General features: G+C 36.1%; 1 protein-coding gene across 1 annotated transcript; it reads left to right on the top strand.

The window, feature by feature from the left end:
- Positions 1-401: 401 nt before the first annotated feature.
- On the top strand, positions 402-25,854 carry LOC107744017 (bicaudal D-related protein 1). The gene is made up of 10 exons (XM_016557473.1): positions 402-816; positions 3,385-3,600; positions 12,510-12,626; positions 14,738-14,884; positions 16,128-16,307; positions 17,518-17,661; positions 20,356-20,433; positions 24,148-24,257; positions 24,410-24,530; positions 25,541-25,854. Exons 1-10 carry the CDS (start codon positions 436-438, stop codon positions 25,721-25,723), a joined length of 1,677 nt encoding a protein of 558 aa, XP_016412959.1. The 5' UTR covers positions 402-435; the 3' UTR covers positions 25,724-25,854.
- Positions 25,855-26,492: the final 638 nt, after the last annotated feature.

The raw sequence follows: 26,492 nt of genomic DNA, 5'->3' as shown, positions 1-26,492 counted from the left end.
GGTTCAGGGCGTGAAGCCCCGCCCCTTTCGGAGTTTCCCGCCACCGCTTTGGTTTAAGAGTGGAAAACATTTTGTGCTTTTTTTTTAATGTATTTATTTATTTATTTAAAAAAATAAGTATTGCCGTCAATAAGGTCATTTTTATTCATTCATTTGTGAATCCGTTTAACTTTTGTGAAATGTATTACATTTGTTTGTGGATCTTATTGTAGCTATTCGTGAATCAAGTTTCAATTTGTGAACATTTTCTGTTACAATCTAACCCCATACCCTCAGCCTCGTTTTTTTTTTTTTACGTTATTGGAATATTGTATTTTTTTTATGTTGTTGTAATACATTTGTAAAAAAAAAAAAGATTAAAGTGAAGAGTCACCTGAAACTACACAAGCCCCGCCCACACGAGTTCCTTTCCATCATCCGCCTGCAAACAAACCCATGAGTGTCAACCAGAGGCTTCTCACCCACTTTCAGTCTCTCTCACACAGAAGCGCAAACGCATGGAGACTCGAGACTTCAGGTACTTTTACCCGTGAACTCATTGTTTCCACTCATAACACGGGCGCCATGAGTCGGGGAGAAGAGCTGTGTTGTAAGGCACGTGAAATGGAAGTGGAGGAAGACTTTTACTCGTACGAGTTGAGTAATGCTGAAGGTCTGCGTGTGTATAAGGACAGCGAGGAGCTGTTCGCGGCGCTTCGGCAGAAGGAGGATGAGGTTCTTCTGGCAGCTCAGGTGGGCAACGCTCTGCTGCTGGAGAACAGACAGCTGAAGCAGGAGACAGACGCGCTTCAGCACAAACACACGCAGCAGCTGGAGGTGAGCGACGCGCACTGTTTCTCTGCAGCGTCAGTCTGTGCAGTGTCGTCATCATTTCCGTTTTCATTGCGACAATGTAGTCTTAGAAAAGTTGTTGTTTTATATAAAACGTGATTTTTAAATTTATGTCTATATCTAGATATTAATAATGCATCATGTATAATACTATATGTGCAGTGGTCCCAAAATGTGTCCAGGCCCTTTAAAAAACATTAAAATTATTGTATTAAATATGAAAACAAGTATAATCCCATGATAGAGTTTCCTCAAAACCAGAGCTGGGTAGATTACTTGAAAATTGTAATCCGTTGCTGATTCCAAAGTACATGACAAAATTGTAATTAGTGACTAAATCCGTTACATTACACATTTTAGGTAATATAATCAGACTACTTTTAGATTACTTTTGTCCTAACTTGTTTATCATATTGACTTAAATAGGATAATCTTGTACCGTACTGATATACAAATGCAAATAAAATCTATTATGCTTGTTGTTATTAACATAATGAAGTGCATTAAACATTACATTACGTCAAGGTTTCCTAAACTGGGGTTCTTAAGTTTAATAAATAGCGAAAATTAATTAAATCATAAAAATTAAAATAAAAAAAATATATATTTAATTTGTTTACCTGCATGTCACGTGACCATTAATCAACGTCACTGAATCATGAACATGCAAATGTGTTACTTAATTATTAATTTATTACCTTAAAAATATCTGGTGGAACTTCAAGTAAATATATTAGGTGAAAAAGATTAGGCTGAAAAACTAAAAAATTGGGAATCCCTGCATTGCATGTAAATAACGTGAATTTGTGCATTTTAATGTGTTTGGGGAAAAAACCCCACAGTAATACATGGTTAAATAAACTGCTGAGTGATTACAAAAAAGTGTTCATCAGTAGTTGATGCAATGTTGAAATGTTGAGAAAATACTTCTTAAATTTGAAATGATTTCTGTAAATCCAGTGGGCACATGCTGTGAGGCCTTCAGTTGTGATTACAGCCACCAGACTAGTTACTGGTCTTTGTGTGAATGTACACAAAACTGGAGTCTTTCTAACTGTATAGTAATGCGGTACGCTATTTTACAAAGGAACATTTAAAAGATGAAAAAGAGGAATTAGGGAGAATCAATAAATTATGACTAATTAATTACTATTGTGTGAATAATATGTAATCATGCAATCAGTACAAAAGTAACTGTAGTCTGATTACGAGTATTTTAAAATGTAAGCTACTTCAGTTACTACCCAGCTCTGCTCAAAACTAACTTGACTTCTCTGAGCCATTTTTGCGTTGACTTTAATGCGGCAGTTGTCATGATCATTTTTAGTGACTGCATGAAGTCAGTTTCCCTCAGTGCACACAGGTGTCTTCATTTGCAGCTCTATATCTATTGTTTTATAACTATAAACTCAACACTTTTTAAAAAAATGTTTCCTTTTTTTCTTTGAATAGTGAACTTGCTTTAAAGTAAATGGCACATGCTTTGATAGTTTAATACAATCAGACATTTTTACTTTTCAAAAGCTTTTGATGCCAATGCATACATTTTTAAAGGCATATTTTAGGCAGGTATTCAAATTTGAATGCAACAGTAAATTGAACTGCTCTTTTAAGGGGAAATAAGTGTTCTTTTTATAGTTTTAGCATTTTCAAATGAGAGCTGAAATCAGATTTCATGTTGGTGTTGTCTCATTTAATGACTGCAAATACGATTCAGTTTTTAAGAGATGTCTGACTTTGAATATCACATATGTTACCATAAAGGAATAGGTCACCTAGAAATTAAAATTCTGTTATCATTTACTCACCCTCATGTCATTTCACACTCTATGTTACACTATGTTAAGACTCAACTAGTTTGACTAACTAGTAGTTAACCAAGTAGTAATCAGTCTTAATTTTCGACTTCAAATTAGACCAGTCTACCTTTTAATGTAACTTAAAAAGTTATGACTACTATATCATGACTACATTTTAAGACAATTCTAAGCGTTTATATTATTTGGAACGACATGAGGCTGAGTAAATTATGACATAATTGTATTTTTTTCTTTTCTTTTCCTTCTTTATTTAATTAATGAATTATTATTATTGTCATTGAATGTTCACTAAATGTCTATGTAAAGAAAAGATTACAAAACAAATGTCCTGGGCGTAGTTGTGTTTTGCAAATTTAAACAAGGTTATTTTATATCTTTAGTGGGTAACACTTTATTCTGATAGTCCACTTTAGACATACTACTGACTATACGTAAGTAACTTTGCAACTGCATGTTAACTAGCAGTCATTAGAGTATTCGTGACTGTGTGCTTAATATCTGCTAACACTTTATTTTGATGGACATTCTACTGACTGTAAGTAACTTTGCAACTACATGTCAACTTATTCTACTAACCCAGTCTACTAATACTCTAATGAGAGTTAGCTGACATGTAGTTGCAAAGTTACTTAGAGTCAGTAGAATGTCTAAAGTGGACTATGGAATTAAAGTGTGATATCTCAGATGTGAAATCAAATCATGTGCAGTTCTCCTGATGGGTGTGTGTCCTCAGGAGCTGGAGCAGGGCAGGTACGAGCTGCGGGTCAAACTGGAGGACTGCCGGGCGCAGTGGGAGAGTCAGGTGTCCGAGCTGGAGCGAGACGCGCAGGAGCTGCAGGCGCAGGTCGAGAGACTGAAGCGGAGTCTGAGCGAGGCGGAGAGAGGGAAGAGCAGACTGAAGCAGGAGCACAGCGAACAGAGCCAGAGACTCAGAGAACAGCTGCAGAGGGTCAGTGACACCTGCTGTACTCAAGCCTCACTTTTACTATTGCTCATATCATGGTTGCTGATCTGAACAAACACAAACCATAAGTATTAATCCTTGGTGCATAACTCAAGAACTGCAGGCATAAAATGACAGCTCAAGTGCTGCAGCATTTGGCCAGCAAGAAACCTTCACATCCACTCACATTTTATAAATACAATTAAAGCAAATTAAATCAGTTATTGCATGATATCATCAGGCTTCATGATGAATAGTATTTTAATCATGATTGCTTCTGTTTCTCTTAATTTATTAAGCGTAATCATCAGCGATATTTGCATTGGTAACAAGCCTCCACAAGATTCCGGTTGCCAGATCTCAAGAGTTTAAATCCCCCATTCAGAGCTTTTTTTTTTTTTTTTTATCTATACTGTTTTTTGTTGTTTTTTTTCCCAGTGATTTATTTAATCTCCCCAACCTGGCAACTATGCGCATGCACTCTCTCTACATTACAGAAAAAGCACTGATGAGCTGAAAACAGTTGGAGTTTAGCGATCTATATTATGCTTAAAGGAATGTTTAAGACAGCCAGTCTGCTTTCTTTCATGCAGTCATTTGCATTGTTTGCTGCGACCAAATCTTGTAGGGATATGCCGGTATCAAATTTTCATGTTGCGATTAATTGCTAATGCTTTTATTACGGTATACGGTGTTATCACGATATTGAAATTTAGTTTTAAAAAAGTGCTGTCATAATACAGTATAACAGGTTTAATAACTTTTTTCTTATAACAAAAATAACTGAACATTTAAATGCAAAATTAAATTAAAGTGCAAAAGAACTATAAAGACCAATAGGTATCACTTTACAATAAGACCTCATTAGTTAACCTTAGTTAATGCATTAACATTCACAATGAGCAATAGCTACATTTGCTACAGAAGTTATTAATCCTTGTTTAAAAAATACAAGTCTTAGTTCATGTTAGCTCATTAAATAACACAGCTGCAACTCTCGATTTTAACATCCTGTTATTAAATATTGGAATACCTAAGATTAATGAATGTTCAGAAGAATTTTTAATTGGCAGTTTATGTTAACTAATGAATTAACTAATGTTAACTAATGAAGCCCTAATGTAAAGTGTGACCGAACAATAAAGAATCAAAACACTTTCAAACAATATCTAGGGCATGTTGTAGTCCAGATTAAAATGTAAAAAAAAAGTTTGAAAATAAATAGCCTATTAAGTCTAAATATTTAAGTATTTGGCGCTGTGATGAACATCATAGCAAATACACAAATCTGAATGGCTATTTAAATCATTTAAACATGATTCAGAAACAGGAAGTAGTGCAGCTGCTTTGTTTACAGGGTTTCCGGGGTAACGGCTGCATTTAAATGAATTATTATTATTATTATTATTATTATTATTATTATTATTATTATTATTATTATTATTATTATTATTATTATTATTATTATTATTATTATTTCTGCAGTTTAGCGCCATCTGCTGTCAGAGAGTGAAAGTGCGCTTTCATCCAGAGCGTCTCTCACATGTTCCCCATGTGCTTCTCGTCCGCGCTTGTTTACATCAGAGTGCGCATGCGTCTTTCACGCAGCATACAGCGGTGTAGTGCATTTTGACCAATTGATGGGAAAAGTATTCTTAAAATGCATTCAAAATTCTGAATAATTTATAATATCGTGCATATGCATTACCGTGATATATCGCATTACCGAATACCGGCACAAGTCTAGTCTCTTGATGCATTTGTTGCTTTGATTGTGTAATGAATGTGTCCTTTATTAGCCAGATGGCAAAACCCAACCACACACTTTACTGGAGTGCATGCGCATACAGGGCTCATAAACGACTGTAACCATTATAAAGGCCAATAATCTCTTGCTCAGATAAAGACGACATCACACTGTTCCTTGGCTCAGTGTAGCAGATACGATGTGGAAAAATGAGCTGGCATCCAAAAATTGTGAATGCAGGATGAGGAAGCAAGTCCCAACCCTATAATACATTCATTTAATAAATCTATGGGAACAATTTACAGTTTCAGTAGACATAAATGAACAATACTTCTTCAACATTTGTTAATCTTGGTTAGTGATCATTTTAGCATGTATTAATGCATTTTTAAAATAAAAAATTAGTTAATGCACTAATATGAAAAAACAATGAAGAATTTATTAACATTAACAAAGATTAATAAATGCTGTAAAATTGTATTGCTCATTGTTGGTTATGTTAGCTGATGCATTAGCTAATGTTAAGGAATGGGGCCTTATTGAAAATTGTTACTGATCTATGAAATGACGCAGTGGTCACATGTTGATTTTAGCTTTGTAAAGAGTGCATGATCACAGTATTTGGCTCAGGGTTTGTGGCAGTGCTGTTTTGTGACATTCCTGTTTACTTTCCTCATCCTTTCCGGTTAAGGCCATATGAGCGAAACCACAGCAACATCTGACTCAGATTCCAGAGATAACAGCATTAAACTCATAAAAATGTGTCACATTTCAGCCCAAAATCAAAAGAGAAAAACAGGAAATTATATTTTGCATAAAGAAAATGGAACATATTTTAGAATAATTAGGATTATTGGTAACAGTATATTTACTATTAACTAAGAGTTTTCCCTCAATAAACTCCTCATTTGCTGTTTTTTGATAGTATGCAAGGTTGTAGTAATTACATTTGTGGTAGTAGTTATGTTTAAGTATTGGGTTAAATGATCTACAACATGGTCATGCGGAATAAGGCATTAATATGTGCTTTATAAGTACTAATAAACAGCCAATATGCTAGTACTATGCATGCCAGTTAATAGTGTCCCCTAATAATAAATAAGTGTTATTAATTTTTTTTCTTACGTTGAGATATTTTACCAATTTTTTTAATGAAATTTTGAATGTTTGTTACATTATTCTTAATATTTATTCTAATTACATTGTCATAATACAGTAATGTGTTACATTATTACAGTAAAATATTACTGCAATACAATAACTTTTTTATCAGGATAAATTAAAGGCAGTGCAGCAAATAACACCATGAAGTATAAATACTTTACAATGAAAAAATGTGTGTATATATATATATATAGAGAGAGAGAGAGAGAAGAAACAGTAAAAAACAGTTTCTTAACAGTAAGAAAGTAGCAGGGAACAACGTCATTAAAAGGAGGTTTTTTTTAGGCACAACATAAACCAACTTACCACATTAATATAATATTCAATTATAACAGCATATTGGAGTCAGAACAATGTATTTTAGATATTTATATATATTACATAAACATTTTAAACTTGTTTGCACATTTATCATCAATTCTAATGTTTTTGGAATCAATTCCTTCCGTTTTCCTTATAAGCTTGTTTTCTGCCACGAGATAATAAAAAAAAAGTATATAAATGATATAAATTTACAATAAACAAGAAAAAGTCAGAATTGTAAGATAAAAAGTCACAATTACCGTTTTTTTTTTTCGTGGCAGAAACAAAAAAACAACAACAACAGAATTGCGAGATGAAAACTCAGAGTTTGCGAAAGAGAGTCAGAATTTTGAGTTCATATCTTGTTTTTATTTTTATTTCGTGGTGGAAACGGCCTTCCATAAATCCTCTCTGTCTTCTTGAATGAGGTGAGAAACCTAAATTTAGATCCACCTGCTGCTGTTGACTCATTCTGTGTGGAAACCACTTTCACACAAGTTCCTCTCACACTCGACTCGTCGTATCTAATCCCACAGATTTGTTATGCTCAAGGTCGAGGTTTGCACATTTTTTTTTTCCGTTTGCACACTTGCCAGGTTCAAACTCATGAGCTCATTTAAAAAGCTGTTAATAACATTTAATCACAGGCTGTGCTTAAATCACTAAGGCTGTGTTCTGTAGTCATGTATTGTTGTGAGTTTGGACTAGAGTAATGGCTAACTCTGTTCCACTGGGAGTCCCACACCCTCTCATCCTCCACACGCCACACAGCCGTAGAGACTGTGTCTGTGAGCATTCTTTCCAAGAAATCAAAGATCAGGAAACACTGATAAACACTGTATCCCATCCTGCACTGAAGGAAGAGGAAGTGCGTCTTACTCATTCCACCACGGCTTCCAACATCTATATGTTTTGGTTTGAACTGCTCTCAAACAGGGTCTAGAGTGGAGTCTAGAGCAGATAAGTGGCTTTTATGCTTCGATGTGCTTTTGTCTGTTATGGTAAAACGTTTAATTTTTTTTTAGGTGTGTGAAGCCTTGAATGGTGAGTATTTGCGTGTGTGTGAATGTCTGTGTATGTAGTGGGTTTACTAAGATATACTTTTGGGGTCAAAAGTAAACGTGTGTATGCATGTGTATATGTGTGTGTGTGGACCATTGTCCCCACAAAGACAGAACAACCTGAAACCAGCTTGATATGCATAATGAACTTACTAAATACTGTAATGTCTTCATAAAGATGCAGAAAGCTTTGTGTGAGGGTTAGGATGAGGTTAGGTCAAATGTGTGTGTTTGTGAGTGTTTCTTATAGCCTGGTGTTACTGTGTATGATGAATTCTTAGTGTCTAGCGGTCTGTACAGTACACGGTCGCACAAAAGCGCTAAGCGAGTCTATCAGGAGAACGCAAGGTAATTTAGAGGAGATCTGCCTCCCCATGTTGTTTACAAAGAAGCCTTAAAACAAGCATTTGTTATTGCAGGAAAGCTGTGCCTTCCTGTTCCAGGGTGTAAACCTCGGGGGATGCTACAAACATGCTTGTATAGGCTTGCATTTGAAAAAACATGAGACACAAGAGCCTTTTCATATGCTCTGTAGTACATTATTCTCTTACATTCCATATTGCAATCAAGACTGCATGACATTTTTATTCCATTTGAGCACAGACAATGTTAATTATTTTCTATATATCAAAAGGAAATTAATACTGGGTATGTCAAGCTCCATAAACAGAGAATCTTCTGGCACAGTTTTGCTAACAAAACTAACAAACATTCAGGAGTATCCGTTTAAAATGTTTACTTTAAAGAAGCATACTGCAAGTGTAGAGTTGTTGAGGTCACGCGACTCTGATTCAGCAGATCAGTCACAGTTTAATTGCATGGCTTTGTAAATCATTCACACTTGTGCTGTTCTCCAGTCACCTGCTGTGAGGTCGACCAGACTTACGTAATGCCACACCGGCTCTCCACAAACTGCATGATCTGAGGTATCAGTCAAGTTATTTTCCAAAGTTTAATAGCTGTAGGAGCAACGGCGATAGTGATGCATCCTAGCACGCAAACTGGTTGTATGCAACGTATTGACTTAAAAAAAACAACAACAACGTATTCTTCACGATATACAGGGATTGGACAAAATTATACGAACCCCTATTATTATAGGGGTTAATATCAACTTTTGTTTCTTTACGTTGTCTATACTCTCTAGGTTGTATATCAGTGTAGTATAAGTTGTGTTCAGCAGTGTTTAGTACTCAGTGAAATGTGTGACTTGTCAGACGTCCAAAAAGAACAAATCATGGGAGCCTTTTAGCAGGAGCATCTGTAACCTTCACGGCCCAGTAGTTTGGTGTTTTAAGAACAACATTTTTTACTGCGTACTCACAAAGCATAGCAAAAGAAGAAAAGCATCAGCGAAGAAGAATAGTAGGTGAAAACTGAAAGTAAATGATAGAGGCCGTCGATCACTAAAGGCTGGAATACACTACGCGACTTTTAAAATCTGAACAGATTTTAAAACACTGGGCATCATACACTTACAGACTTTGTGATAGTCACAGAGGAAAAACTGGCCATCATACACTATACGACTGAGGATCATTACCAGATTTTAAAGTTGTTCTGATCACAACAGACTCGCACAGAAACGTGTGCCTTGTTGCTAGGAGACACATGACAAATACAAACAATGTGTTCTAAAATCGGCTCAAAATTTCAAACATGTTTGATCTCCGACGACTGGATGGAATTAAAGGCTGAAGCTAAAAAATCAGAGTCTGTGACCATCATGAACAGTTAAATGCTCTCCCCATTGAGTGTAGAGTTGTTGAGGTCACGCGACTCTGATTCAGCAGATCAGTCACAGTTTAATTGCATGGCTTTGTAAATCATTCACACTTGTGCTGTTCTCCAGTCACCTGCTGTGAGGTCGACCAGACTTACGTAATGCCACACCGGCTCTCCACAAACTGCATGATCTGAGGTATCAGTCAAGTTATTTTCCAAAGTTTAATAGCTGTAGGAGCAACGGCGATAGTGATGCATCCTAGCACGCAAACTGGTTGTATGCAACGTATTGACTTAAAAAAAACAACAACAACGTATTCTTCACGATATACAGGGATTGGACAAAATTATACGAACCCCTATTATTATAGGGGTTAATATCAACTTTTGTTTCTTTACGTTGTCTATACTCTCTAGGTTGTATATCAGTGTAGTATAAGTTGTGTTCAGCAGTGTTTAGTACTCAGTGAAATGTGTGACTTGTCAGACGTCCAAAAAGAACAAATCATGGGAGCCTTTTAGCAGGAGCATCTGTAACCTTCACGGCCCAGTAGTTTGGTGTTTTAAGAACAACATTTTTTACTGCGTACTCACAAAGCATAGCAAAAGAAGAAAAGCATCAGCGAAGAAGAATAGTAGGTGAAAACTGAAAGTAAATGATAGAGGCCGTCGATCACTAAAGGCTGGAATACACTACGCGACTTTTAAAATCTGAACAGATTTTAAAACACTGGGCATCATACACTTACAGACTTTGTGATAGTCACAGAGGAAAAACTGGCCATCATACACTATACGACTGAGGATCATTACCAGATTTTAAAGTTGTTCTGATCACAACAGACTCGCACAGAAACGTGTGCCTTGTTGCTAGGAGACACATGACAAATACAAACAATGTGTTCTAAAATCGGCTCAAAATTTCAAACATGTTTGATCTCCGACGACTGGATGGAATTAAAGGCTGAAGCTAAAAAATCAGAGTCTGTGACCATCATGAACAGTTAAATGCTCTCCCCATTGTGCAATAAAAATATGTGCAATACCACTTATATTTATTTGATACCATCTTAGTCTATCCCTACATCTTATTCTATTCTATTCCATCTATAGCACAACTGTACATACAATTTGTGTATTTTTGTTTATATATATGTGTATATATATATATATATATATATACTGTACATATGTGTATTTTATTCACCTATCTTTATTTTTTATTATCTGTGTGTTGTTGTTGTCTCTGTGCACTGGAACACTGGAAGAAAACATATTTGGCAATAAAGCTCTTTCTTACTTCTGACTTCTGATCATACACTATGCAATTTTCTATCAATTTCTACGCAATTTATATATCTGTCAGATCTAATCTGCAGACTGGCTTTGACTTTCGCAACTAGCGTCAACTTCTCCAGACTGTAATCCTCCGACATTCTTCTTTACAAATCCTCGTTTTGTACTTTTAATTAGTGACCGTTTGTTTTGTTTCGGTCTCTCCGCGTGCGTCACTTCTGAGCGGCGCATGCGCAAAGCTGACCTCATACGTAATTCCCCCGGAGCTGCTTCTGTGTACAACAGTGAGCGCAAGCTAGATACAAGTGATTATTACGTCATGTAAAAATAGCATTATTTTGGCTAATGCTGCTAGTAATGCGGTCCCTTCAGTGATACAGTCTGATTCAGTAATAAATAGAGATTTATTAGTTTGGAGACGCCACAGGAGGTTGATATGCTTCCTGAAGAATGCTGTCTGTCTTGGGGCATCAGTTTACCGCGCTATTATAACACTTCATTATAAAAGAACATTGGAGTCTGAACAATGTATTTTATAATAGTAGTTTTGCTGTTCTATTAGATGTTTTTGGAGTCAGTTCCTCTTGTTTTGGAGTCCTCTGTATGTCTTCTTTTATGACTAAACCTAAATTTAGATCCACATTGACTCATTTTGTGTGTAAAACAATTTCACACATGTTCCTCTCACATTGGACTAGTATCTACTCTAATATCCAGTCACATTTGTTATGCCAAGGCCAAGGATTGCACATTTTTCTCTGTGTTTGCACACTTGCAACACCTCCCAGTTCAAACTCATTTGAACTGGGAGTTGGTTTTTCTTCTGAATTTTCTTCTTTGAGCAAATTCACTATTTTGACAGCTTTGTGTCATGCAAATAAAATAAAATAAAAAAAAATATATATATTAGCTAGTACTGCTAGTAATGCAGTCCTTTTAGTAAAGCTTGTCATACGATCTGATAAGATTGTATCAGAAATAAATAACGATTTATTAGTTTGCAGACACTGTCTGGCTTGGGGCATCAGCTGGCAGGAGCGTTACTGAATGCTACAATGCACTGGTTAACGTAACAGCCCGTTAGCATTATGGCCAGTCCTGAATAGCCTTTCCCTCATGGGGCCACTAACCTTGTGGTGGTTGGTAGTTGAGTCTAATTGAACCAGGACCTCTAACCACCCCTCCATATGCTGTTGAGCGTGGGGTCATTCCCCGCCCCGTCCCATACAGGCCCACAGTGACTATCTGGCATGATGATGCCACTGCCAAGACCAAGATGCCAAGCTGCATCTGTCATGCGGCTCTTTGATCTGGTTCTGAATGCGTGTGATGCACGCTGACGTCTGTCCAGTTATCTGCTGATTCAGGTTCATCACCAGAGGCCCCCGATCAGCCAGTGCGTGCTTTTGTTTAGCTCTTACCAAGCGAACTTAACTCCTTTTCATTATGAAAATGGGACGCATTCCTTAGTGGAAAAACACGTCTTTTTGTTATTGCTACTTTCTCTTCTGAATGATGCCTCTCTGCATATCACCCATTTGATTTATGAGCATCTGATAGCTAAAAAAGCGTTTGGACGTGCAGTGGTTTGATTAGTGAGCGGTGTTGTGTATGTTTAGGGAATGGAAGTGGAGCACACCATGACCGGCGAGCTTCAAAGACTGAAAGAGGAAATGAGAGAAAGGGGGCAAGCCAGACCCCAGGACGAAGAAATCATCAACGCGCTTAGAGAACAGGTGAGAAACTGTAACATACTCACACACTGTTTGGTATTTTATATTATAAAATGGTATATACTGTAATTACAATGAAAATACACTAAAAAAATAGTTCTACATTGAATCTGCAGCTCTCCACACATGCTTGTTTATTAAACGGTATGCAGTAGTTAGTTCCAGACCTCAAATTTGATTGGCTGAGCAACATTCAAAGAGCGTTTTCACTGTTGTATCATTACATTTGTCTTTGTTTGTGGCATTCTAGACTAGACAATAGCTGTGTCCCAATCCGCAAACTTCAAAGGCCACACCTTCACCTTAAAGATCAATCTAAGCGAAAGCAAAACAGGGTTCACAACCTGCCTGATATGTTCACCTTGCTCCATTTATATACATATATGTACATGTATAAGCTATCTATAAAATCGCATCTTAGTAAAATATGTCAACATTAACATTTAGTTTTTTGTAATGTCAGATATTTAGTTAAAGGCACAATATGTAATTTTCGCCGCTAGAGGGCGCGTATTCAAAATAAACAAAGAAGCAAAGGCGTAGTTTGATGACGCCGTGACTGAGTGTGGAATCATGGGAGTTGTGGTCTTCATCCGCACAGCCGATGCAATCCGACGGGACTCGGGCAGAAATCATGTTCATGGATGAGCTAATGATTTATTAACGTAGTAGAATGAAGCAGGGTGAGGCTGAAAGCCGTTGAAGCGAAACGAGGCGCTGAACGAGCGAGACACACATCATGTTCATGGATGAGCTAATGATTTATTAACGTAGCCGATGCAATCCGACGGGACTCGGGCAGAAATCATGTTCATGGATGAGCTAGTGATTTATTAACGTGGTAGAATGAAGCAGGGTGAGGCTGAAAGCCGTCGAAGCGAAACGAGGCACTGAACGAGCGAGACACACGGGTCGAAAGCAGCGGAGCTTTTATTATGCCACAGTCGAGCGCTTCCGCTGCTTCCGGTCGTGCGTATGTGGGGTAAAGCAGCGCTGTTTTATCATACTAGATACATTTGAAAGTTCTGTTATAATGCTACTCTGTGCGGTCGTCACCAGTCTAATAAAACGCACAACATATTAAAGCGTCTTTGGTGTTTCCATGTTTTCTACAAAACAAAACCGGAAATCGAGGGGTTATGATGTCATTGGCAGGCGACACAATGACACTATGAACATGCTCCGTGTAACTAGTTAAATTGTATTTTTAATACTTAATACTTATTTCTCAGGATTTAAACATTCGAAACATTTGGGATAATGTAAGAACACAAGTCAGCAAAATATATAATACTGTTCTAGTGGTTTTTGGATATTTTAATTAAAAAATCTTACATATTGTGCCTTTAAGCTAAACCCAAAACTTAAAGGGATAGTTCACCCAAAAATGAAAATTCTGTCTTCATACCCTCATGTTGTTCCAAACCTGTACGAGTTTTGTTCTTCTATTGAACACGAAAGAAAGTATTTTGAATAATGTTGGTAACCAGCCATTGACTTCCATAGTATTTATTTTTTTTTTCATACTATGGAAGTCAATGGGGACCAGCAACTGTTCGGTTACCAACATTCTTCAAAACATCTTCTTTTATGTTCTACATAACAAAGAAAGTCTTAGAGGTTTAGAATGGTATGAGGGTAAGTAAATAATTAATTATGGGTGAACTATCCCTTTAAATTTAAAATTGTAATCCGGCATTTTCATTTTATAATAATCCTGTCATCACTGGTGTGCAGTGATTCTTGGGAAAGTCTGGGCTGCAAAGGATCCATCTATTGAATCCTTCATAGCCAGCTAAATGAAGGACACATTTCGAGGACACATTTGAAGGAGCCTTTGAACTGGGACAGCCTTCATTGTGCCGCGGTGATGCATCTGATCTTCAAATACAGCATTCAAAGGACGCAGCCTCTGAATTGGGACACAGCTACAGAGTGCAGTTCTTTGCAGGGGCTCATCATGCTCATTTACCTGTTTACCTTCTCTTCCATTCAAGAATTATAATAACATGCAAACATAGCTATTTTACTGTAACAAGAACTACACGATAAAGTGTGAAGGATTGTAGAATTTGCTGACCTATAGACTAATGTGTGTGTTTGTGTGCTTTCAGGTGGCACGGCTCACGCAGCGTGAGCAAACACTCAAGCAGCGCTTAAAGATGACTTGTCACGAGAATGAGGAACTAAAAGACACTGTGACTGCGCTCCACGCACGCCTGGATCTACAGGAACAGCAGAGTCACACACACATACAACAGGTTAGGTCGCTCACACACACTATACTCAGCTGAGCAGAATGCTTCACTCTAAACAAGAAGAAACTGTGGTCTGTAGTTTGTGAAACTGGAATCTGGTGATTCAGGATTTGTCTCTTAAAAATTTCAGTAGTTCTTATGAATAGTAAAAATGTAGTCATATGATCCAGAGATTAATGCCAAACATTCTCAAATGCTGATGATCATAGCGCAAGAAGAGGTGGGATTATTTTAGGCACCTCATGATCCGGTTTTGATTCTGGGAATCATGATCCGATTCCAAAACAATTGTTGAACCACTTTTGTCTTAATTAATACGTTTACTGACTTGAATAACACATTTATTTGTGCATTTTTATAAAATTACTAATAAAAGTACTTTTAAAAATATTGCAAATTAGTAATAAAGGGGAACAAAGAAACACACGCCAAGTGAAAAACAAAAAGTGCTTTCAGTATCTGAGAGTGCTTAAAGTATCTGAAAGTTTCCAGACAAGCACAGTTATGGATTTTTCTTGCTGTTTGATTATTACTGGTGACATCATAGACAGCGGCAGCTCTAATAGGCTGCATTCACTCTAATGCACAGATCTGTTTGTGAAATATCAGATGTTTTGTCCTGCTGATTGTGTTTACATTAGTTTCGCATTGAGATGCAAATGCATTTACCACTCACACAGAGTTATGCACAGTCACATGCCACGAGCGCCTTCAGTATGATCACACAAAGTGCATGTGAGCATTTGAAAGCAGCCGTCTGTCAGTAAGTGTGCTTCAGTCACGGCATAAATGATGCTTATGGATGCATTTGGAAGGTAAAACATGTAAATACTGGCGGGTGAAACCACACGTTTCTCAGCACATATTCTGTGCAATTAATCCGCTTCAATCGTGAAACTTCATACAAGTTTATATACTTATTTGATGTTGTGTGTTTGTGTGTAATTGGCAGAAAGCAGAATACGACTGTCTCTAGTGCACACAAGTGCCATTGTGCATATATGGACAAGCTAAGCTCAGAACTGATTCAGAATTGTTGAAGAGAATCGCGATGCATGAGAGAATCAGGGTCTGAAATGAACTCTGAAATGAGGCTTGGGGCAAAAATGACACAAAAAATTGGAAAAACATATGTACCTCATGATTGTAAAAATGTAAATTTCAGGGTAAATATATTGACTTTTTTGTGCATATTTGTACATAACTTACATGAGTGATGATAACACATTTTTCTTCTCTGTCCCAGCTGGCAGAGGCCTGGCGGGAAGTGGATGGGGTTCGTTCCCGGGCTCAAGAGCTGCAGTCTCAGGTCGAGGAGCTGCAGGAGGAAGTGGCCCTCCAGGAGAAAAGTCACAACGACTCATCTTTACTGTCTGAGCTTGAAAACAATCTGGACGTTGCAGACTGGAGCCTGGACAAAGAACAGGTGATACACTGAACTGTACTCACTGTAACCTGATAATGTCAGACTGTTCCACATTCTACAGAAAATGAATGTTACAGAAGAAGAGCCCTCTGTTCATACCAGACGTGTGTGTGTGTGTGTGTGTGTGACCCCCTTAAGATTTAAAAGCCTTGATCATCATGGGCAATGCAGTATAGAACATATGCAAAAGAAGAATCCCAGAATGCATTTCAACAAGAATGTATGAAAAAAAAAACATATTTATATTTACACCTGAAAAGTGTTCAATACAAATTATGCATTTTTACTACAATATGCATCTTTATTAGTGCTGTCTGTCGATTAAAAAAACTGATTGATTACAGTTTTCTTTAATTAATCATGATTAACCACACCTAACATTAAAGTGTATTATCACATTTTAACTCAAAAATAATTTAGAAACAACACAAAGATGGTTTATTATTTGTTTAATGGCATCTTTTTACTGAGTACTATGAATGAAGGCAAATATGCCAGTACTGATGCTGATGCTTCTGTTAAATCGATTTCTGGAGATAAAATGAGATAAATATAGCCATTTAACATTACAGTAAAATTTGTGCAATCATTTCTAACATTTAATAGGCCTTTTAACTGTTACAAAACATTAAAACTTTTTTTTTAATTTAAGTTAACTTAAAACTATTTTCATATAAACCCATTATAATATCACATTTAGCTGTGCTTTTATGTAGTGTGTTGCATATAGAACTACATTGATGAGTCTGTTAATATCAGCTCTCTCTCTCTGTTTGACTGAGCTGTCAGTTCATTTTCCCCTATGTTTATTTTAGTTAAAACATTTGGTATCAATATTTTATGTGATAATATACTGTAACACAAAGCAACATCAAAAAGCGGATGCTGCAGTAATTATTTTTAATGCTTTAAACAAAATATTAATCACAAAAATGGTCTTTGACAGCCCTAATTTTTGTGCTCATTCTGTTGGAACCATTACAATGTTGGAATTGAGTGAAGTCTCTTGTACATACTATTATGTGAAGTGCACTATGTGTGTAGTATATGGAGTTGCTGCATATATAAAGACATTAAGCTTCATGTGAGCTTCATGTCAGCAAGACGGCTCTCTAGGTTTTGAAACAAAGCTGAATACATTTCAGATATTTACATTGATGCCTGTTAATTTGATATTTGGCACAACTAGAACATGCGTCTTGCCCAGCAGGTCTGTCAGGAGCTGCACTACATCCTGGAACTGCTTCAGCCTGTGGCCTACAGATCAGAGGCTGAGCAGGACTCAGATGACAGCCTGCAGGGCATGCTGGGACATCTGAAACATGCAGCACAATGGAGGAGTGAGACACTACAGGTACAGTTGGTTTCTATGGGACAGAAACGTAACAGAAGGTGACATGCAATGTGCTGCATATAACATATCTTCCTCCCTGGAGTATTTTGACATCTCATACTGTCTCACATTTCAGCAACAATGATTCACATTCATAACAAGCATACATCTTTATACAGTATGTCTTCATTCCTCATAGCTTTTTTGTCATTGGGTAAATCTCACATAACATTCCTGGATCATATTACAAACTCACATCAAACAGAGGAAAAAATAAGATATTTTAATGTGCTTAAAGAAAATGAAGCTATATATATATATATATATATATATATATATATTTGTGTTTATACATCTTGGTGTAGTGTTGCATTTGTGTACAGTGTACAGTATTAAAATAGTGTTTTAATACTAATATTATATACAAATTACAGTTTATTTGTACTAAAAATTACACAAAAAGAATAAAGAGAAAACAAAAACTCAAACTCAAATATTCAGATACATTACAGAAAATGGACAGAAAAATAACAGATTTTTGAAAATATTGCTAAAAAAAAAAACATATTTATATTTACACCTGAAAAGTGTTCAATACAAATTATGCATTTTTACTACAATATGCATCTTTATTAGTGCTGTCTGTCGATTAAAAAAACTGATTGATTACAGTTTTCTTTAATTAATCATGATTAACCACACCTAACATTAAAGTGTATTATCACATTTTAACTCAAAAATAATTTAGAAACAACACAAAGATGGTTTATTATTTGTTTAATGGCATCTTTTTACTGAGTACTATGAATGAAGGCAAATATGCCAGTACTGATGCTGATGCTTCTGTTAAATCGATTTCTGGAGATAAAATGAGATAAATATAGCCATTTAACATTACAGTAAAATTTGTGCAATCATTTCTAACATTTAATAGGCCTTTTAACTGTTACAAAACATTAAAACTTTTTTTTTAATTTAAGTTAACTTAAAACTATTTTCATATAAACCCATTATAATATCACATTTAGCTGTGCTTTTATGTAGTGTGTTGCATATAGAACTACATTGATGAGTCTGTTAATATCAGCTCTCTCTCTCTGTTTGACTGAGCTGTCAGTTCATTTTCCCCTATGTTTATTTTAGTTAAAACATTTGGTATCAATATTTTATGTGATAATATACTGTAACACAAAGCAACATCAAAAAGCGGATGCTGCAGTAATTATTTTTAATGCTTTAAACAAAATATTAATCACAAAAATGGTCTTTGACAGCCCTAATTTTTGTGCTCATTCTGTTGGAACCATTACAATGTTGGAATTGAGTGAAGTCTCTTGTACATACTATTATGTGAAGTGCACTATGTGTGTAGTATATGGAGTTGCTGCATATGTAAAGACATTAAGCTTCATGTGAGCTTCATGTCAGCAAGACGGCTCTCTAGGTTTTGAAACAAAGCTGAATACATTTCAGATATTTACATTGATGCCTGTTAATTTGATATTTGGCACAACTAGAACATGCGTCTTGCCCAGCAGGTCTGTCAGGAGCTGCACTACATCCTGGAACTGCTTCAGCCTGTGGCCTACAGATCAGAGGCTGAGCAGGACTCAGATGACAGCCTGCAGGGCATGCTGGGACATCTGAAACATGCAGCACAATGGAGGAGTGAGACACTACAGGTACAGTTGGTTTCTATGGGACAGAAACGTAACAGAAGGTGACATGCAATGTGCTGCATATAACATATCTTCCTCCCTGGAGTATTTTGACATCTCATACTGTCTCACATTTCAGCAACAATGATTCACATTCATAACAAGCATACATCTTTATACAGTATGTCTTCATTCCTCATAGCTTTTTTGTCATTGGGTAAATCTCACATAACATTCCTGGATCATATTACAAACTCACATCAAACAGAGGAAAAAATAAGATATTTTAATGTGCTTAAAGAAAATGAAGCTATATATATATATATATATATATATATATATATTTGTGTTTATACATCTTGGTGTAGTGTTGCATTTGTGTACAGTGTACAATATTAAAATAGTGTTTTAATACTAATATTATATACAAATAACAGTTTATTTGTACTAAAAATTTGTACTAAAAATTACACAAAAAGAATAAAGAGAAAACAAAAACTCAAACTCAAATATTCAGATACATTACAGAAAATGGACAGAAAAATAATTGAAAATATTGCTAAAAATTTTATGGTAATATAAAACAGGCTCTATTTGCTTTTTCTTTCTTTCTTTATTTGAAGGTGAAATGCAATCTGGATGTGTTTTGGTGAGATTCACCCGATTATGAATAGAGAGTGGATCAGAATATATATTAATTATTCATTAATTTGCATCAGTAATTGCTGAAACAGAAATTATATTTCTGTGAGCACAAGCAGTACATAGCATAAAATTAGGATTTAAATGAATGTGCAATATGTTTAATTGGACAAAATGTTTGGATATTAAACAAACTTCCCATTCCTGAAGTGGGAATTGCATCAGAGTTTTTGTTCAGGTTGAGGTGTGTTCAGTGAGGATCAGTGAAGCCACAAATGAAGCCAGAGGTAGAGACCGAGAGAGAAAGAGATACTGATGCTGTAGAGAGATACACCCTGCCATCACAGTCTGACAAAGACGACACCTGCTAACCAGCATGCAGTGCTGAACGCTTCTGTATCATTTGTGTCTGCAGGAGAAGAGGAAGTCCATTGTGGGATCGGTGAGCGATCCGTGTGAGAATGCCATCCGGATACAGGAGCTGCAGGATCAGGTAACAGTTCTTCATGCGTTAAAGCTCCCAGCCACGACTAACAGCAGCCCAATTCCACTGCCACTGACCTGGGCTCAGTTTCTCAAAAAAATGGCTCCATTGTTTGGAGGGCCTGGCAACCCCTGGGGAATTTATGAACAAAGATTTACTGCTTTTCTGACTGGGATTCACAGCTGTATGAAGACAGTCAACAAGTGCGGTCAAGTGGTGAATCTGTTGAACTGGTTTTCAGGAAGAAAAGAATGCTTAGTCAAGGTTTCTTAAAAAGTCTTAATTTGTCCTTCCACAAATTAAGGCCTTAAATCAGAGCAGAAAGTCTTTAATTCATAAAGTCACAACATTAAATGTTGCATGCACTGCAAAAAAAAAAAAAAATTCTTCCTCATTTTTCAGGTTGAGGTGTGTTCAGTGAGGATCAGTGAAGCCACAAATGAAGCCAGAGGTAGAGACCGAGAGAGAAAGAGATACTGATGCTGTAGAGAGATACACCCTGCCATCACAGTCTGACAAAGACGACACCTGCTAACCAGCATGCAGTGCTGAACGCTTCTGTATCATTTGTGTCTGCAGGAGAAGAGGAAGTCCATTGTGGGATCGGTGAGCGATCCGTGTGAGAATGCCATCCGGATACAGGAGCTGCAGGATCAGGTAACAGTTCTTCATGCGTTAAAGCTCCCAGCCACGACTAACAGCAGCCCAATTCCACTGCCACTGACCTGGGCTCAGTTTCTCAAAAAAATGGCTCCATTGTTTGGAGGGCCTGGCAACCCCTGGGGAATTTATGAACAAAGATTTACTGCTTTTCTGACTGGGATTCACAGCTGTATGAAGACAGTCAACAAGTGCGGTCAAGTGGTGAATCTGTTGAACTGGTTTTCAGGAAGAAAAGAATACTTAGTCAAGGTTTCTTAAAAAGTCTTAATTTGTCCTTCCACAAATTAAGGCCTTAAATCAGAGCAGAAAGTCTTTAATTCATAAAGTCACAACATTAAATGTTGCATGCACTGCAAAAAAAAAAAAAAAATCTTCCTCAGTATTTTTGTCTTGCTTTCCAGTACAAATATCTAAACATCCTTAAATCAAGATACATGTACTTGAGATGCAAAATGAAGTCTTGAAAAATTTAAATGAAGTGAGTTTAAGTTTAAAGCAAGAGCAAATATCTGTCAATAGGGATTAACAATTAAGCTGAATTTTGATTTTGAATTTTTGACTTTGTTTGATCAATTTCTCATGACGTCATATGTAATGTAATTTTGCTTTTCAAGTAAATACATCTTGATTTAAGAATCTTTAGACATTTGCACTGGAAAACAAGACAAAAATACTGAGGAAGAACCTATTTTTTCTTTCTTTTCCCAGTGTGATCAGAAGTACAGTAAAAGATATTTCCATATTCTAGTGTTTGGGAGTACAGCTTGTGTGTGTGTGTGTGTGTGTGTGTGTGTATGCGTGTTTTTGTGACATATGAAGACACAAATTTGTATAATGACAAGGGTATGACAGGTATTACAAGGAGAAGGTGATTTATGAGGATATTGCCCCATGTCCCCATATTTCAAAACGCTTATAAATCATACAGAAAAAGTTCTTTTGAGAAAGTAAAAATGCACAAAGTTTCCTGTAAGGGGTAGGTTTAGGGGTAGGGTTGGTGTAGGGCAATAGAAAATACAGTATAAAAACCATTACGCCTATGGAATGTCCCCACAATTCACAAAAGCAAACCTGTGTGTGTGTGTGTACCTACTTAACCATATTTTGGGGACAAATTTGTACCCAAAAGTGAGCAAAACCTGACAAAATCGCCAAAAACCTCGATTTGGGGACATCCTCATTTGTAAAACTTGTATAAAAATAAAGTAAACAAAGTTTTTTTGAAATTGTAAAAATGCTGAAAGTTTTCTGTGAGGGGTAGTGTGGGTTTAGATTAAAAAGTGTATAACTATCTGTATATAAAAACAATAGAAGTCTATGTAATGTCCCCCCATTTAGATAGCTAAGTAAACATGAGTGTGTGTGTGTGTGTGTGTGTATTTAGGTGAATTAAGAAGTAATGGAGATCTGCAGGAAGTAGTTTTTTTTCAAACTATGAAGTGTTGCTAACACAACTCGTGTGCTTCCTAGACATTTACATTTAAATAGCATATTGTCGTATTGTGTTGGTCTTAAAAAGATCTTTAAAAAGTCTTCAATTTACCTTTAGAAACCCTGTGTAGTAAAACTAGTGCTCACTGACTCTCTTTTGGGCCTTTCACAGATTAAGTTGGTAAAGGTGAAGTGTTTAATTTCTGGAAAAACCTTTCAACACCTTTAAACATCATCCTGGCTTATCTTGTTCCATGCTTTGCACTGTTTATACTTTGCCCTAGGTTTACCGTCAGTCCTGGCTCGACAGGTTTTGAGTTTTCACACCGTACATGTGTGGGTTAGCGTTCTTTATTTGCATATTTCCGAGGAAATGAACATCGATTGGACAAGTTCAGCATGCAACAACCACACTATCACATTTACATTGGTTGAAGTATCTTTTTATCACTTCAGTTAATGTGATTGTTCTCACTGCTCAGCATTTTAATAGATGCTGCAAAACACAATGTGTGAAAGTTTCTGCAACTGTAGAAAGCTCAGAAATATTTCATGAGATGCAATTATAGTTTAATAATGCTTGTTTGCTTCTAAACAACTCACTGTAACATTTTCATCTGTACACTTTCAGTCAGGGCCGGCCCTAGCATTATGGGGCCCTAAGCAGATTTTCAAAAGAGGGCCCCCCTTTTTTGTTGTTTTTCAATGTCTATATAGTTAAGCATTTTGATTTCAGTTTTAGTTTTAGTTATTTTAGAACATCAACATAAAGTTAATGAAAATGAGAAATGTTGCACTGTCAACTGGCTAAAATAAAATAAGTTTAAGTGTTTTTGTATTTTATTTCAGTTAACATTTATTTTAATTCAAGTAACAATTTTATATATATATATATATATATATATTAGCTTTAGTTAACTATATTAACCCTGTTGTAAAAATTTAATCGTCTTAAACAGTATCTACTCAGTATATTTCAATACATAAATATGAAGATATATTTACTTATTAAACATTTTTAACAACTTTTCTTATCTATGTAAAAGTTTAACCATTGCTTTCAGAAAACAATGTATGAAAATCTGGTGAGAATAATGCTTTAATAAAGCAAGAACACCTGAGTTATGAAGAGATTTCTGCTGTTCCTAAAGCGCCACCTGCTGTCAGAGAATGAACATGCATTTTTATTCAGTCTGCTGCTTTTGTCCAGATCAACTTTTACGCAGCAAATGCACAATACTGTAAAAAATTAACTGGTCGATAGAAAATAAGCTCCTGTGCGTTTTAAAAATCGAAACCATTCGGATAATAAGATATCTAGAATTATTCACGTATTTTGAAGTGGCCACTACAACAACACCATTCATGCTCATCACTGCTACAGCGCGTCTTCAAAATTAAACGGATGTCACGATCCAGCAACCGCCGTTTCAGCAATATACTTTCTTGAAATTAGTTTTCCGAACAAAATACACCTTTAAGATTTCAAGCAGAGTGAATACAGAGCATTTGCATGTGACCTTTGCTTTTAGCAAAGTGTGTTTTGTTAATAGCATTATTAGCAGCATTAGACAGATATTTGCTAAATCATTTCAAAGATCAATCATCATTTTTTGGCTTCTCTCTCAGAATGAGCGTCTCGTAGCAGAAAACGGCGAGCTCAAGCTGCGAGCTGAGAGACGCGTGGAGCAGGAAGTAGTTCAGCAGGCCATAAAGGACCGCGATGATGCCATCGCTAAGTAAATATTGAACATTTACTTGCTATTATGATCCTATAAATGTTAATGAGAAAGTAAAAGCATTATCAGTAATGCGAGTGACATTTCTTTGGAACAGATACTTAAAAAAAGAGGCATTTTTAACGTTTTGGTGTTGGTTTTCTGTCCTGCAGGAAGACAGCGATGGAGGCAGAGCTGCTGAGGACAAAGCATGATATGATGTGTTTAAACAACCAACTCCTGGAAGCCATTCAGCGCAAGCTTGAGCTGTCACAGGAACTGGAGGCCTGGCAGGTAAGAATCTGTGTTTGTGCTTTTTAATTACAATAGTTAAATGACCAAACCTCTCAGTCCTCACTCAGTAGTTTAGAAGGTGTGTATTGTCTGTTAATGATATTATGGATACTCTGTCTCCCCCTGCTGTTCACAGTGGAAGCCTGCAGCTGTTTAATGTCAAATGTAACGGCTTTTGAGTTTTAAATGAGAGTAGATCAAATTGAAATAATAATAATCAAACATTTTTTTTGTTTAACGTTCGTTTGTAAGTGAATGTATCCTCAAAGTATATCTCCTGTTCTTATCCTGCAGCCAACAGAAGTTAAAATGTAAAGATATTGTGAAATCAACACCCTATCAGTGTTATTTTAATATCATTGAGATACTGTCATAGCTTTTTATTAATATTTTTATGCAGTTATTTTCATAATTTTTTAATTTTAAGTTTACAATTGTAGTAATTTTGTTGTGTTTTTGTCATTTTAGTGTGTGCCTAGCCTAAGGCACACCTGTGCAATAATCATGCTGTCTAATCAGCATCTTGATATGCCACACCTGTGAGGTGGATGGATTATCTCGGCAAAGGAGAAGTGCTCACTAACACAGATTTAGTCAGATTTGTGAACAATATTTGAGAGAAATAGGCCTTTTGTGTACATAGAAAAAGTCTTAGATCTTTGAGTTCAGCTCATGAAAAATGGGGGCAAAAACAAAAGTGTTGTGTTTATAATTTTGTTCAGTGTATGTATATATATATATATATATATCCCCCCCCCTATAATATTAACTATAATAACCCTGCATCCTATACACCTAAATATTGACAAACATTATTTATTTTCTAAATTTAAAGATCATTTCACATTTCAGTTAGCACATACACACAAATAAAAATAATAACGTGCAGAAGAATGCATTTATACTGATTTATTGCACTTGTACCCAAATACTTGACACTCATTTGCAGAAGTAGGTTTTTAGAATGTTATAATTTATAATGTTTATGAACTATTCATGTGTCTCTGCAGGACGATATCCAGGTTATCATCAACCAGCAGCTGAGGAGCCAGCAGCAGACAGAAGAGCCTCAGAAGAGATCAGCGGGTCGGCTTTCTTTCCTGCGTAAGTCCAGACGGCCGTCCACCTTATCAGAGACCAGCCCGCAGCAGAACCAGACGCCCTGGAGAGACTGGCTCAAACGCAGCAAATAAACAGCACTGACCGGCTGCTGAGAACATATCAGACACTCATGCATGATGATCCACCGTTAATGCCAAAGAAGAGGAAAAAAAACATTTAAAAAAAATGTTAGATGAATCTCACAAAAACATATTCACATTTCTCCCCAAATTCAAAAAAAAAAGAAGAAATAATATTTTGTATAAAGATGATGAAACATTTTAGAACTTTTTTTTTTTGCATATGCATTTTTCATTTTGTGACATTCTTCACATTCACATTTTTGCATCCTTATTTTTTCACTAAATAATAAGAATGCTATATTTGTGGTAATGAAATGTGCTGTGATTATCCTATTGTTCCTTGATTAGGTTTCATTTCCTGATGCAAAATATGATTTCTTGTTTCTATCTGTCGTCTTTGGAGTGAAATGTGTTTTTGAAAAAGGTTTTGTGAGATTCAGTTGTATATTATGACTATTTATATTTAATGTAAATAATGATAGAATACAGTGACATCATGCTGGTCATGATCTTGTTGATTTAAATAGCATTTAACATAATAATATTGTTATGTAATAACATTGCATAGAACACAACATTTACCTGAACTGCACATGAAGGAATGTCTCAGTAGAGTGAAATACACCGGATGATGCTTAAGAGTTCAAATCTGACATCGTTCAGTTCACTTATGAATTCATATGAAGGATCTGTAGTGCTCAGACCTGTGACATTGTCATGATTTACAGAAGATTTCACTGATTCAGATGTTCATGGCTGAAACACATTAAGTATCTTC

The sequence above is a fragment of the Sinocyclocheilus rhinocerous genome, unplaced genomic scaffold (genome assembly GCF_001515625.1).
Source record: "Sinocyclocheilus rhinocerous isolate Xijiao unplaced genomic scaffold, SAMN03320098_v1.1 scaffold407, whole genome shotgun sequence".
Lineage (NCBI taxonomy): Eukaryota > Metazoa > Chordata > Actinopteri > Cypriniformes > Cyprinidae > Sinocyclocheilus > Sinocyclocheilus rhinocerous.
This window is presented reverse-complemented; position numbering and strand designations above follow the sequence as displayed.

Excerpts from the sequence above, each read along its gene's own strand:
- LOC107744017 (XM_016557473.1), top strand. The coding sequence starts at position 436 with ATGAGTGTCAACCAGAGGCTTCTCACCCACTTTCAGTCTCTCTCACAC. Across the intron at positions 817-3,384 it reads AACACACGCAGCAGCTGGAG|GAGCTGGAGCAGGGCAGGTA; the intron begins GTGAGCGACGCG and ends GTGTGTCCTCAG. Across the intron at positions 24,531-25,540 it reads AGGAACTGGAGGCCTGGCAG|GACGATATCCAGGTTATCAT; the intron begins GTAAGAATCTGT and ends GTGTCTCTGCAG.